The sequence below is a fragment of the Pelobates fuscus genome, chromosome 7 (genome assembly GCF_036172605.1).
Source record: "Pelobates fuscus isolate aPelFus1 chromosome 7, aPelFus1.pri, whole genome shotgun sequence".
NCBI lineage: Eukaryota > Metazoa > Chordata > Amphibia > Anura > Pelobatidae > Pelobates > Pelobates fuscus.
The window spans coordinates 151,271,147-151,285,245 of NC_086323.1; the positions used below are offsets into that span (position 1 = coordinate 151,271,147).

Below are 14,099 nucleotides of genomic sequence, written 5' to 3' on the forward strand. Positions count from 1 at the left end.
CGATACTGGTCACCTCGATGTGGATATTTAAAATACATCTCTGCAACAAACTCCTGGCTAGGACAAGTACATTCTGTTCATGAAGAAGTACTTCTTCTATCTGGTTTTCTCACAAGGATTAATTCCATTCAATCCTACATACACAAAAACCCATTACCATCTAATAGCATACTAAGGGGGTATGAGGGGGCGGGGAAGAAAGAAGAGGAGTACCATGAATTGCCAGAAGACGGACATCAGTTTAAAACCTGGAGGTACCAGTTAATGCTAGATTCATACACTCTGGTGCATAGATATCTTGGATTCTCCATAAGCAATAACTTACTTTAAAAACTCATACCTACAATAAAAATTAAAAAAAAATTAGATTATGTGTCATGTAATGGGGTGGTGGAATGAAAAAAAAAAAATCTGATAATTGCACTTTGTAAACTTGGGATTCACTGAAAGCCAGTGGAGATGACTTTAAACTGACTGCATTCTTCCACCAATCCTCAAAAGCTTCAACCTTCAAAAATACATCTTGTTCTTGTTTAAAAAGAAAAAAAAAATAAGTAAATAAAAAGGTTTAAAAAAAAAATACTGACTGTTTTTTTTTAGAGTCTTCCCCTTTAAAAACCAACATCAGCTTCATAAGGCAGTTAGTTGAGCAGAACTACAACACTTTCTGAAGACACTGGGGATAAAGTTTAGCAACGGCACATTCAAAATGACGGCCAAGATCCCACAGCCTCTCTGGCGTTTCATAGATTTTTCTCCAACTGTCATCAACCTCATTGTACAGATAGAGAGAATTCTTCCGGCTGGTTCGGAAAACATACTCATCCACACACACTTGGGTTAACCGAACAAATAAATGAAGCTTATTCTTCAGGATCAAAAGCTTAACATATGGATTTGAAGACTGTTCAAATGGAAGATCTCTCTTCTGAGTCCACAGATTTTGTTCAATATCGTAGGCCTCAACAGTAAGCATGCGATGATTACAGTGGATTCCGCCTACATAGTAGATTGAATCTTTATACACAGCTGCCATTCCTTGGTATCGAGTTACAGTCATCGGTGTTAGATGACCCCAGTAATCAGTCTGAGGATCATAACAAAGGAAAACATCACCTAGAAGGCAAATATGAAAGAAAGGTTATTTGTTTTCCTTAAACCAGTAATTTAGTTTACAAATCAAAAAAAAAAAAAAAAAAACACAACCAAGATTCTAACCTGTACATTGAGCTAACGGAACAACTGTGCTTCTCAAACATTTACGGTATATTAATTATATAGCTTGAGAATTGGACCTGAATAAAATTTCACGTTAGGAAATAGTGTGAAGGTTGGTTATATCAGTAATCCTCTATCCATTTCCAACTTGGGACTTCTCACATTGTGCACCAGTACAAAGTGGAACGGAGGCTTGTCACACAGAAGCATTGGTTTAAAAATCATTCTCTATGGGAAGCATTATAGGTGCTGCACATGTGTCCTGCATCCCAATGCTTTGCTCCATGAAATGTTGGATTACCACCCAGAGGTGGAGCTGCAGTAAGTAGATCATCCTGCTGGTAGATTACAGGTCAGAAAGCTCTTTATTTTGCATCTTGGGGGCAGACGTAAACGATGTGAGGTAGAAGGGTAGGAAAATACATAAATAAAAAAACAAAAAAACAAATGAGGCTTAAAACGGGGTTGGTATGCAATTTGTTAAATGGTACAAGATTGCAAACTTGAAAGCTAGGAGGTATGCATGACTCATTTTGAAATTAATAAACGTAATGCTGGTTCTCATGGACCTTTTGTAGTTTCTTTAAAAATCAAACAAGCCAAAAACACAATAAGTACTGCATATATAAAAAAAATAAATAAAAAAAATTATATATATATATATATATATATATATATATATATATATATATAGCAAGACACAGTCTACTTGTCTGAATGACCTGAGGTTGACAAAAAGCACAGCACTGCTGACTATCCCCAACTCCCATGACCATAGCCTCAGTGTTATATTCTCACACATGTGCAAGAGAACAGCCCTGACACAGCTCCTGCAAGATAAGAATATACCTACCCCTTTCACTGCTCACAAAGTCCAGCAGACCCCAAGCAGAGATTTCACTTTTGAGGAGTTTTATTTTGTGCAAAATACACAAAGAGCCTCCAAAGTTATACACATGCATTTGTTAGCCATGGCATATAAGCATAACTATGAAAAAAAAAAAAAAAAAAAAAAAAACTACAGTAAAGACCGTAATCAATTGGACTGTGAAATGACAGGTGGAAAAATATCCCACGTTGTGCAATAAGAGTGCTCTGATTGGTTGGCTAGATTCTAGCGACTAGGTAGCAATGACAGTTGCGAGGTTTTAAATGTTCAGTGCTCCAACCTGCCAGATGGGAGGTTAACAACCTCCAATATAGCAATATAATTTTTTTTTCCTTCTAACTTTGGAATGTGGCAGCTGGCTAGCCGCCACAAAATTAACCCTCACCCCATAGGCGACACTATCAAATAATTCTTAAAATCATCAATTCATTTGCAAAGAGCAAATGCATCTTGCCAGATTGAATGATCAGACTATGCCTTAATAAAATATAAGAATTTGGGGGGGAGGGAGGAGGAAGGAGGAGAAAAAACTAAAAACACCTGTCCCATTTGATCGCAGGGGTGGTCACTTAAACACACCATTTCTTTTTAAATTTAAGTCACCGAGCCTCCCTACTTTTGGGAGAGCTGGAATGGAACCTTACTTTGGAGTCCAGCAGGACTTCTGCAGTCTTCTTGCTTTGTTCCCTCATGCATGATTTAGTGATGCTGGGTAACAAGTGACATATCCTGCTGGGGCGCACAAGGGAGCAGAGCAAAAACTACAGCTTCCTCACCGCAGCTTCCATTCTCCTTCAGCCAGCCGACAAGCACGGAAGACTAATAGACAGCAGGACAAAATTCCTGGTTGCCATGACAACCTGGCATTTATCAAGTACTGTTTTAATCAAACTCCGCATGTATAGTAAAAATAAAATGAGAAACTATTTAGTCTGAACTTTAGCTTAAAGGGACACTATAGTCACCTGAACAACTTTAGCTTAATGAAGCAGTTTTGGTGTATAGAACATGCCCCTGCAGCCTCACTGCTCAATCCCCTGCCATTTAGGAGTTAAATCCCTTTGTTTATGAACCCTAGTCACACCTTCCTGCATGTGACTTGCACAGTCTTCCATAAACACTTCCTGTACAGAGAGCCCTATTTAGGCTCTCTTTATTGCAAGTTCTGTTTAATTAAGATTCTTATCCCCTGCTATGTTAATAGCTTGCTAGACCCTGCAAGAGCCTCCTGTATGTGATTACAGTTCAATTTAGAGATTGAGATACAATTATTTAAGGTAAATTACATCGGTTTGAAAGTGAAACCAGTTTTTTTTCCATGCAGGCTCTGTCAATCATAGCCAGGGGAGGTGTGGCTAGGGCTGCATAAACAGAAGCAAAGTGATTTAACTCCTAAATGACAGTGAATTGAGCAGTGAAATTGCAGGGGAATGATCTATTCACTAAAACTGCTTTATTTAGCTAAAGTAATTTAGGTGACTATAGTGTTCCTTTAATGAATCTGTATTTTGTATATAGATCATGCCTCTTAAGTGTCACTGCTCAATTCACTGCCATTTCGGAGTTAAATCTCTTGTTTCTGCAGCTCTAGCCACACCTCCCCTGGCTGGGAATCACACAGCCTGCACGAAAACAAAATGGTTTCATTTTTAAAATCAGATCTAACTTACTTTAAAAGTTTATCTACTGCTTTGTAAGTTAAACTTTAATTACATACAGGAGGCTCCTGCAGGGTCTAGCAAGTTATTAAAAAAAAGCAGGAGATAAGAAATTCTTAAACATAATTTACAATAAAGGAAGTGTAAACATTAAATGACTCTTTACAGTAAGTGCTTAGGAAGGCTGTGTAAGTGACAAACAGGGAGGTGTGACTAGCGCTGCATAAACAAAGTGATTTAACTCCTTAGATGCAGAGAGTTGAGCAATGAGACTGCAGGAGCATGATCTATACACCAAAAATGCTTCATTAAGCCAACGTTGTTCAGGTGACTGTAGTGTTCATTTAATACATTAGATGTGCCAGCATACACCATGACCTATTTCACAACTGGTTACTTTTTATGGTTATTCTGAGCACCATGACCACTTGACGGATTTGAAGAGGTCATGATGCTCAGAGTCTGTAGTATAGCATTTTTGTTTGAAACACTGCACATTCAGAGTTTAACTCTTTTGCAGCTGGAGGTTTAAATCAAGGTCTATCACCCCATTAGGGTGTCCTTAGCCAGCCCAGAACAACTGTACATAATTGACATTTGTGGTCAGCACACACAGCATGCTGGTGACAGGAAATGGGGGCATGCACTCCCTCTGTAGCGAGGAGTGCCATTGCCAGTAGTGAGATTGGGCTCTTCTCATTGACAGCCGCCAGAGGCGCTACCGCGCTTCTCATTGTGATTTTCACAGTGAGAAGACGCCAGCGTCCATAGGAAAGCATTGAGAAATTCTTTCCTATAGACTGACCGAATGCGTGCGCGGCTCTTACCGCGCATGCAGCCAATGACACCAGAAGGAGGAGGAGAGTCCCCAGGCAGGAGACCTATTAACACTATAGTGCTAGGAAAACGAGTTTGTTTTCCAGGCACTATAGTGGTCCTTTAAAATTACATGGGACAATGCCAAGTCAATTCAGTGACTTATGTTTAAGTCTTACCCTGTGGAATGTAGATCTTATCTTTGTATACCACTGCACTTTGAAATTCCATCATCACAGGCATTAGACTTACAGTTGTCCAACAGTTATCTCGATTGTCATAACTCTCTACAGATTTTACTGGGTTTCGCCCATCACCTTCGTAAACTCTTCCCCCTAATGCATATGGTTTACCACAGCAATAAAGCAGGACGCAACCTATCCGACCACGCAACAAGGGGGCTTTTTGTATCCATCTATTGCTTGAATGGTCATACAACCAGAAGTCATTCTCTGCTTTATGATCAATGCAGACATCATTGTTGTTTGGCCTGAACCCCCCAGCAATAAAAATCTCATTGTCCGGAGTTACAAGGATCCCGACTTCTCTCAAATCACCCGGTGGTTTGCATAGTTTATATACTCTGGTTGAGTAGGTGTCCAGACAAGGCACAGTTTGCTTCTTTCCTGAGTGTTTACTGGCTGCCTCAAAACAGATAACCATTTCAGTAGCAGTCATCCCAAGTCGTTGAGTACAATTATTGGCACTGATCTGTCCCTTTTCAATGTAATTTTTGGGCATTGCCTGTGCAAACAAGGGAGGGATCTTTTCAACATAGGTTTCTTCCATAAGAGACACACGAACACATTTGGCAAAGATCTCTGAAAGGTGTTCTTCTCTCGTTATTTGTTCATGGTCATACCAACTTATTATGCTCTCATAAACATGTTCCTCTTTGTCAACATCCAAGTCGTCACTGTTCAAAATGCTTATGAGTTGGTCCTTCTTCAAACGCAGAAACTCTTGCTCTTTGGTGACACATACAAATTTCTTACGAATGTAGTCTTGAGACTTGGTTTTAAGCTCTTCATGGCCAAAGTAATCTGCAAAAATATATACTCCAATACAATTCTGGGGCTCCAAGCGGCTAATCATATAGTTAGCACATTGGTCCTGGAGGGGAGCAATCTGAAAGATGCTAGTTGCCGTGAACAAAGCCTGAACATTTCCTTCCGTTATCTGAACTCTAGAGGTGTATGCATAATTCAGGACTAGTTGCATGGACTCTGCTTCAATTCCTACTAATTGAACTTCTTTCTTGGTTGTTTCTGTAAGGCCGCTGGTGAACATAGATCTGAAGAAACAAAAGAAGGTTAGTAAAAGGGACCATAAAGAGTTCACAAGTAATATTCAAAGCTAGATAACTGTAAGGGAACAGTTATACAGAATACAAGTAGAAAGATACAGCATCTTGCTTTTCTAGCTACATCCACATTGCTAATTTACTTTTACATCTACTGTACCAATGGCAAATTTTAAAGTAACACTATAGTGTCAGGAATACAAACATGTATTCCTGACACTACAGTGTTAAAAGCACATTTTAGGTGGCTGGCTCCTGTTAAAAACGGTTATAACTTACCGTTACTCCAGTAAAGCACAGAATCTCCAAGGCTGGCCCCACCCTGCCCTCTTGGCAGAGATCATCAAAATTGATGATCTCAGCCAATCCATTGCTTTCCTATAGAAGAGCATTGGGAGGCTAGCGTACCTTTATAGCAAAACGTTATGCTGCACCAATCAACAACTCCTCATAGAGATGCTTTGAATTAAAGAATCTATGCATAGAGGCGCAGAACGGTCCTCACAGAATGGACATGCTGAATGTCAGTGCTGAAAATTGTGCAGCACTGACCAAGGAAGCACTTACAGTGGCAGTCTGATTGGCTGCCACTGACGGTGTTACTAGGGCAGCAATGTAAACACAGCATTTAGGCAGTGGCAGTGAATATATTTAAAAGCATGCAGGGACATCCTATACATACACCAAAACAACCACATTAAGCTGTAGTTGTTCTGGTGACTATAGTGCCCCTTTAAAGTTGTTTATTAGTAGAATTCAGGTGTACGTTTGTGTGGAGTGTCATTCTGTGTGTGGTTTGCAATTGTTCAGAACTCTGAAAGCATCTATGTTTTTTCACACTCCTGGTTTCTATATTGCACCCTACATCTACGCCACTCCTCCAGTTCTACACATCTCCCCACACTTTGAATTCGCTATCCCACCAACACTTGTGCTTCAGACAAACCCCATCTTGTCCCAGTCCTCATCCACCCCAACTTGTCCCACTCTCCCCAAATATTGCGACATTACTTGCCAATGTGGAGAGTGACATTCAAATAGTTGTATAGTACAGGCATAGGCAACCTTCAGTACTCCAGATCTTTTGGACTACACCTCCCATAATGCTCTGCCAGCATTATGGGTGTAAGAGCATTATGGGGGGGATGTAGTCCACAACATCTGGAGTGCCAAAGGTTGCCTATCCCTGGTATAGTATATAATGTACCTGAAATAAGGACTGATTGCTGCAAGAACATTTCTATGACAAGCAAACTTTTGCCCATTATCTACTTGGACAACAATATCTGTCAGCTGTCCCTCGTCATACATGGTCTTGAGCTGCTGGAGAATAGTACAGGCATGGGCATGATCTATCCCACTGTTTAAAGGACTAGATGAAGGAATTCCATTCTGTGCTTGTAAAAACTTTGCTCCTTCTGCAATTGAAAAAGAAAAAAAAAAATATATAAGTTTAATGTTACTTACATGCACTCAATATAGCTGTGCTACAACACCATTTTAAAACATGATATGCCTCTTAGAATATAAAAATTGGTCAGGAGCGTCACACACAAAATCATGGGGATGATTCCCAGTGTGCATAACAAGTCATCTATAAGTGTGGCAGAGGCAAACTGCTTTCTACTTATTAATTCAATCGGGAATGAAATGAGTTTTCACCACTGGTTTTTGTTCCCCCATATTTACCAGCTTCTTTCTTACGCTTTCCACACCCACTCCACTGAACTAACCAGTGTCCCTTTTTCCCTAGGAATGCTGGAAAAGTGGGCATGCCTAGCATACTTACACATGTGCAGTTACAAGAACTCTTCACCATGCAAAATGCTGACACCAAGAGGAATCGGATCAGTGTGATCATGCAGAGCAGGCCTGGGTGTTGGGTTTCTCTGTCCTGCTGCTGCACAATGATGCCCTCTTTAGGTCATTAGTGGATTAGTCAAAGTTTTTCTCGCTTTATTTTGGTTTGTATATCTGTTAGTAAAAGTGTTTGCTTCTTAGTTTAAAAAAAAAAAAAAAAAAATAGTCATGTGATGCATGTCCCTTTAGATACACTTTGCAAGAAGGGAAAAAATAAATAAGTATTCCAGAAAGTCTGAGTCTCATGGGAGGAGAGGTGTGGCTAGGGGGCAAGGTTAATTTGTAAAAGTTCCAGTTTTTATTGAAATCTGCACTTTTTTTAAAGTGAAAAAGGACACTTTTCACAAATAAGGCACTTCAGTAAGCCAAGCGTTATAGGGGTCTGAAATGTCCCTTTTAAAAAAAGTGGTCTTTTAAACTTACAATATAATAATGTTTAAATCTGTTTTAAAACTAGTTTGGGATGTTTAGGCTTTTTTTCTTTCTTAACTATATAGGCCTTTTACGATGGTCAGTGATCTTTCAATTTTCTAGAAGAACTAAATCTTTCAAAGTCAGTTTTCCACCTTTCTTTCCGATAGAAAAAAATGACTTTGTTTAGACAAACATTTGAAGCTTTACATACCAATAATTGGCATCTGACGTAAAGCAGCACAGTCACCGTCTTGTGACATAATTTGCAAAGACTCAATGTTGACATTACTGCAGGGGGTCCAATGGACATAACGAGCAGGGAAAAGGCGATCTCCATTTACCTGAACCTGTCCCTCGCCGGCACCACCATCCTCTTTCATCTAGTAAGTGCAAGTGTACAGCATTGAGGTCTATGGAAGATCCCGCAAGAAAATACTTTTTTCTGGTTTCTTCATCAATTATAACTAGATTGTGGTGTAGAGCAGGTTAAAAATCCCAGGTAGGTATTGAGATCTGGGGCCTACTGGACCTAGGTACTGTGGCAGCCAACGATTTTCATTCAGGAAAAAGGTTCCAAGATATTCTTGGGTGGATAATTGGCATTCACTATAACCACAACAGCAAGTTATAGCACTTGGAATGTTCCTTCAACTACATACTGACAGCCAAGACGTAAAGGTAAAAACTAAACATCTGTACAGCAGTAAGACTAAAAATATGGCATCTACACTGGAATGATCAGGATTCTAAGTGAGAGTGCCAAAATGGTTAGAATAGGAGACAAATCCAGGAATTGTGGGACACCAAAGTTGGAAGGAGGTATTCTACACTCCCATCTACTGCAGGAGCTGAAACAAGAAGACTACTTCATGTATGCATAAACCTTACAATAAAAATTGGTTTGGCAATTTGCTACCACAATGGTTAGGTTAAAGTGACACTGTAGTCACCAGAATAACTACTGCTTAATGTAGCGGTTATGGGGTCTACTGCCTGTCCCTACAGGCTTTTTTGTGTAAAAAGGGCCTTTTCAGGGAAAAGGCAGAGTTTACACTGCTGCATGGGAACACCTCCAGTGGCAGCCACTCAGATGGTCACTAGAGGTGCTTTCTGCATCAGTGTTGCACACTCTGCACTATGGCGCTGAACGTTCCTTATAGAGATGCATGGATTGTGAATTCCTATGAGGTGATGATTGGTGCAGCGCTGAGTTTTGCCATGCATATGCATTAGCCTCCCAATGCTTTGGATTGGCTGACATAATTAATTTTGATGATCTCAGCCAGCCTTACAGGAACACTATAGCATTAGGAAAAACAAATATGTATTCCTAACGCTATAGAGCCCTAGACACCACCCCGTTCCGCAACCAGAGGCACGCGCGCATTGAAACCCGCCCATAGGAAAGCATTACTCAATGCTTTCTTATGGGAATCTTTTTTGACGCTGGAGGTCTGTGAGGACGTCCAGCGTCAAATAAGTGCGATTTACACAGTGTAAATCGCGGAAACTGCCTCTAGTACTTGTCAGGAAGACAGCCACTAGAGGCTGGATTAACCCTGCAGTGTAAACATAGCAGTCTCTTAAACTGCTATGTTTTCAGCTGCAGGGTTAAAGTATGGGGGACCAGGCACCAGACTACTTCATTGAGCTGAAGTGATCTGGGTGCCTATAGTGGTCTTTTAAAAAGGAAACTCTATGCACCATAAGCATTTCAGCCCACTGTAGCAGGAATGGTGGCAGAGGTACCGGCTTACCATCTACCACACTGTTTTCGAACAGTTTGACACTCACTATATACGGTGTAATCTGCACACAGTCATTCCAGTCTGAGTTGGTCTGATAAAAGAAGAAGTTCATACTTCCGCATTATACTGCCAACTCATAACACGCTTAAGACAGTATTATCTTGTTATTGGATTAATGCCATCACCTAACACTCAACTAATGTACAGCTTTCAGTAGTGTTTATGGTGCCTAGATAGCATACTGAATGGGATATCATATGCACCATAACTACTACAGAATTTTGCTGTCAAACTAGGACAATAATTATTGTGTTGCAGTCCCTTTGGAATATGTCAGGCAATTTTAACAGTTTGACAAATGAAAGTTTCCCCAAAATAGGAAAAATAAATCAACCAACCACACACATATACCAAGATAAGCAAGCAGATATGTGCCAGTCACCACAGGCTCACTGAGGTGAAAGAGAGGATGGATATATAACAACTACAATAACACAACAATCACTACAGTAAGCCACAACATGCCCACTCCTGATAATGTGCTGGGTAGCGATAATAAACTTCATTCCTCACTGTGGTTTCCAGAGCCACCATGGTCCTCTGGTCACATTATTTTTTTTTTTTATAGAAGACCTGCTGCACTGTAGTAAGTAGAATCCATATGCTGCAGGAAACAAACGAATTTACAGAATTAGATAGGAGGTGTAAAAATGATTGACAGATGTTCCTCCTGCAGTATATGAATCCCACATACAGCAGCACTTTCTAAGCAGCCCACCTGTATGCAGCATTAATATGTGTTCAAACAGCCATGGCTAGGTGACCTGACAGCCCTATCCCCAGGTGACTTGGAGTAGAAATCATAGTGTCTCAGCTGCAGGCAGCTGGAAACAACTCCATGTCAGACCCTGACCTGGCCAAAGACAGGTCAAACCTATACCAAGGCCCTGCCCACTTACCTGCCCACTCCCTAACCCCCAGGCCTAGCCAGTGTCCCTGTCTGCCCCTCACCCCCAGCTACCCACCTCCCTGCGCTGCCATTCTCCAGCTCCAGTTTGGATACAAAACGTCAGTAGTCTCCTTTACAGAGCCCGGATGTGCCTTTTTATCCAATCAAAGGAGAGCAAGGAGGCATTTACTGCGCTCCTATTGGACGGCTACCTCGAAGCATGTCGGGGCTTGTAGTATCTGGTGGGGTTTGTAAGGGAGAGCGTGACGTGTCACACAGTGATAGGAATGCCGGGAGATGTAGTTCAGCTCAGATTTAGCTGGTGTCAGGGAAAGTGCATGTTTTTGTTGGCATGTGACCAGCACAGACTTGCATGTTTATTTTATTATTATTATATTGCAGACATTGGCAGCTCTTACATTTTCCCTTGCAGAAGCATAGCTTTTATATATTATTTTTCTTAATTAGAATTCTGTTTGAAGTATATGGGTAAATTAGCCACTAAAAAGCAACTTAAGGTATGGCAATATGGAAAACATTTTTGGAAAAGTTTACAGAGCGAGTCATCTCATACTAAGCACAGCAGATTAAACAAACTAGCTGCTATTATTTTAATGAGCAATTAGGTACGTAATATGTGCATGTTAAACCAATATTTATTTAAATGACTTTCTTTCCTTTATGTAAATATTAAACCCATAATTTATTACTGTAAGGCAATGCAATCAATACATAAACTAGCAAAATTGAACCCCAGCAGCCCGATGTGGCGTTTGTAACAATTCAATCATAGTTATTTTTAAAATAACAAAACATGTATGCAACATCAACATACAGGGGGGCGGGGCCAAGCCAGCAAGCTGAGCAGATGCATGAAAGCTGGGCCTACATCAGGGGTGACCCGGTAATAATCCTGATATCAGAACCGGACGTATGGGAGATCGGGAGCCCATGGTGGATAGCTGCGGCCTACACATCGCGGGATTGGGGAGAGGCGGCCGCCCTCCCCACCCAAACATTGGAGGTACAGACCCACCGATGCCCTGCCCCCCACCCTGGACCGGCGGGGGTCATCCCGGTCCAGCCCTGAGGGGCAACCTTTCTACCAGGGCCCCAGGGGTGGAAACCGTCGAGTAGCGAGTAGCGAGAAGCAGCGCAACCAGGCAAAATGGCCGCCACATGTGCTCGAGGCAAGGAGAAACCTGACCTCGAGGCCAAGCTAGATGAGCTATTCGCCAGGTTTTGGAGGACAATGGCAATCAAGGAGCAACAGGCCAAAGCACACACACCTGCCACAATGGTGCCAGTGAACCCTCAATTTGAGTGCACACCTCCTCAGGCAAACAAAGCCCATAAGCGGCACAGTGGACAGCAAAACCGAAGAGCCCGTAAGCCCAAGCGACTAACACTGCCAATGGCGGCGACCCATCAAAACAAGTACCCGGCGAAATTAAACCTACCGGAGAGACATGACAAGGCGACCCTGCAGCAGTGGCACACTGTGTCAAACAAGGACCAGACACAACTGAAGGGTCCCGAGCAGACCAAACCGCAACTCCCCTGCCGACACCATCCAGAGGAGGACCCTCACTCTGGCATACCCCGTAGGCGACACCACAACCTGCAATACATCACCTCACACAGACACCCGCACGTTAGCAGGTCCACCTCGCCGGAACGGGGCTCTGATCTCGCCGTCGCAAAGACTGCCAGCATTGTACGAAGTGGCTGGCTACACCATACCTCCAAGCTTATCGCTGCGACCAGGCTGCAGGCCCTGAGATCTGGAGTCGGCTAGATGACTACCTTAAACCAGCTACCGGAGCCCAACGCCTACTTCGGGTTCCACTGGGACACTTATTGACCTTAACTACACTGTGGACATACCTAATCACAGACAGCAGAGGACTCTATTTACAGCGAAAGTACAAAGTGTTCCCTGATTTTATATATGTTGCATTAATTGTTTTTGTTCTTCCTTTTACGCACTACATCAGCCTGCTAATTACACACTATGTGCAAAGCCAGCCCACTGTCGCTTTCTAACCCCTATGCCCAACATCCTATTAACGCTGGGCACTTGCAAGTTAACTTGGCACTCAACACTGTTCACGCCGGGGGCCACAGGGGGGGGGAGCCACTAGGACCCAAGCGATTTCATGCAGAGCCTCTCCAAGTATAGCCTTAATACCGGGTTACCACAGATAGCTTAACACACATACCTTAGAGACCACTAACCTGGAGCCTTAATGGCTAGGAGTGCTCCAGCTATTCGTCAGATTAATACCTATGTATAGGTAGACATATCAGCCGGTTATGAAGATGTTTAAATCAGCATGTTACTAATCCATGTCAGTCATGACAATTTATCTCTTGTAAACACACCTCTTGCTAATGCCATTTGCAATAACTAATCTACTGATTTACTCAGCATTACTCTAACGTATACAAAAAAAAATGTGCCGAAAATCTTAATGCACCAACCGTTTTGCCTGAAAATTAGCTTGAGGACTGCTGTTGGGGCACCACGAGCCTGTATGTTTTACACTCAAAGCACAATAAAAATAAAGAATATAAAAAAATAACATCAACATACAGGGGAATAAAAGAATAATTAAAAAAAACTAGAAAATATTACAATTAAACGGACAGGAAAGGGTGGAAGTGACCCTAAAGTTAAATGAATTGTAGATATTGTTTTTTTTTAATATATATATATGCAAAAAGTTAATAGCATATGTAGCGGATGGCACTGGGCTGTCCTACAAAATTCATGTGAATGACTGTATTCGTGTATACTGCCAGTTTCTATGTGTTGTAAAAGAAATCTATTCCTCTGGTTGTTCGGTAGAATCATTCGAATAAAGCAAGGGAATGAGACTACCGAACAACCAGACCTCCTTGTGTGAAGTGTGCCTTCAATTACCGTTTGCAACAATGTTGCAAATGGGTAATTAGCCATCCGTGCAGTGTGGTCTTTGTTCTCTGGGTGGCCGCCATTCGGGAAACGAACACGTGGTGGCGACCATCTTAGACTACCGAACAGCGGTGTTTTGCCGTTGAGTGTCTGGAACTAAAATCGGACACTTGACTAGGCAAACACAGCTGAGACCTCCAGACTTCCAGTATGTTGTGGGGAAACTACAGAATGGCCCGCTGTTCGGTAGAAAGAACCCCACGAACTGGGGGATTCATTCAAATCCTCCCCAGGCTTCACAACCCAAGCAATTCACATGTTTTTATT

General features: G+C 41.8%; 1 protein-coding gene across 2 annotated transcripts; it reads right to left on the reverse strand.

The window, feature by feature from the left end:
* Positions 1-655: 655 nt before the first annotated feature.
* On the reverse strand, positions 656-10,958 carry KBTBD8 (kelch repeat and BTB domain containing 8). Of its 2 annotated transcripts, none has more exons than XM_063427540.1 (4): positions 10,932-10,958; positions 7,092-7,302; positions 4,761-5,875; positions 656-1,116 (listed from the first exon to the last, which is right to left on the reverse strand). In XM_063427540.1, the coding sequence occupies exons 1-4, from the start codon at positions 10,945-10,947 to the stop codon at positions 656-658; spliced, it is 1,803 nt and encodes a 600-aa protein (XP_063283610.1). In that variant the 5' UTR covers positions 10,948-10,958. The 2 variants fall into 2 exon arrangements, with proteins under 2 accessions (XP_063283610.1, XP_063283611.1); XM_063427541.1 differs by having other exon boundaries at positions 7,092-7,299; positions 10,932-10,947.
* Positions 10,959-14,099: the final 3,141 nt, after the last annotated feature.

Coding starts and splice junctions, on each gene's coding strand:
- KBTBD8 (XM_063427540.1), bottom strand. Junction 5,876..7,091: donor GCAATCAGTCCTTATTTCAG/GTACATTATATA, acceptor TTGTTTCTTCAG/ATCTATGTTCACCAGCGGCC. Junction 1,117..4,760: donor TAAGATCTACATTCCACAGG/GTAAGACTTAAA, acceptor TTTGCCTTCTAG/GTGATGTTTTCCTTTGTTAT.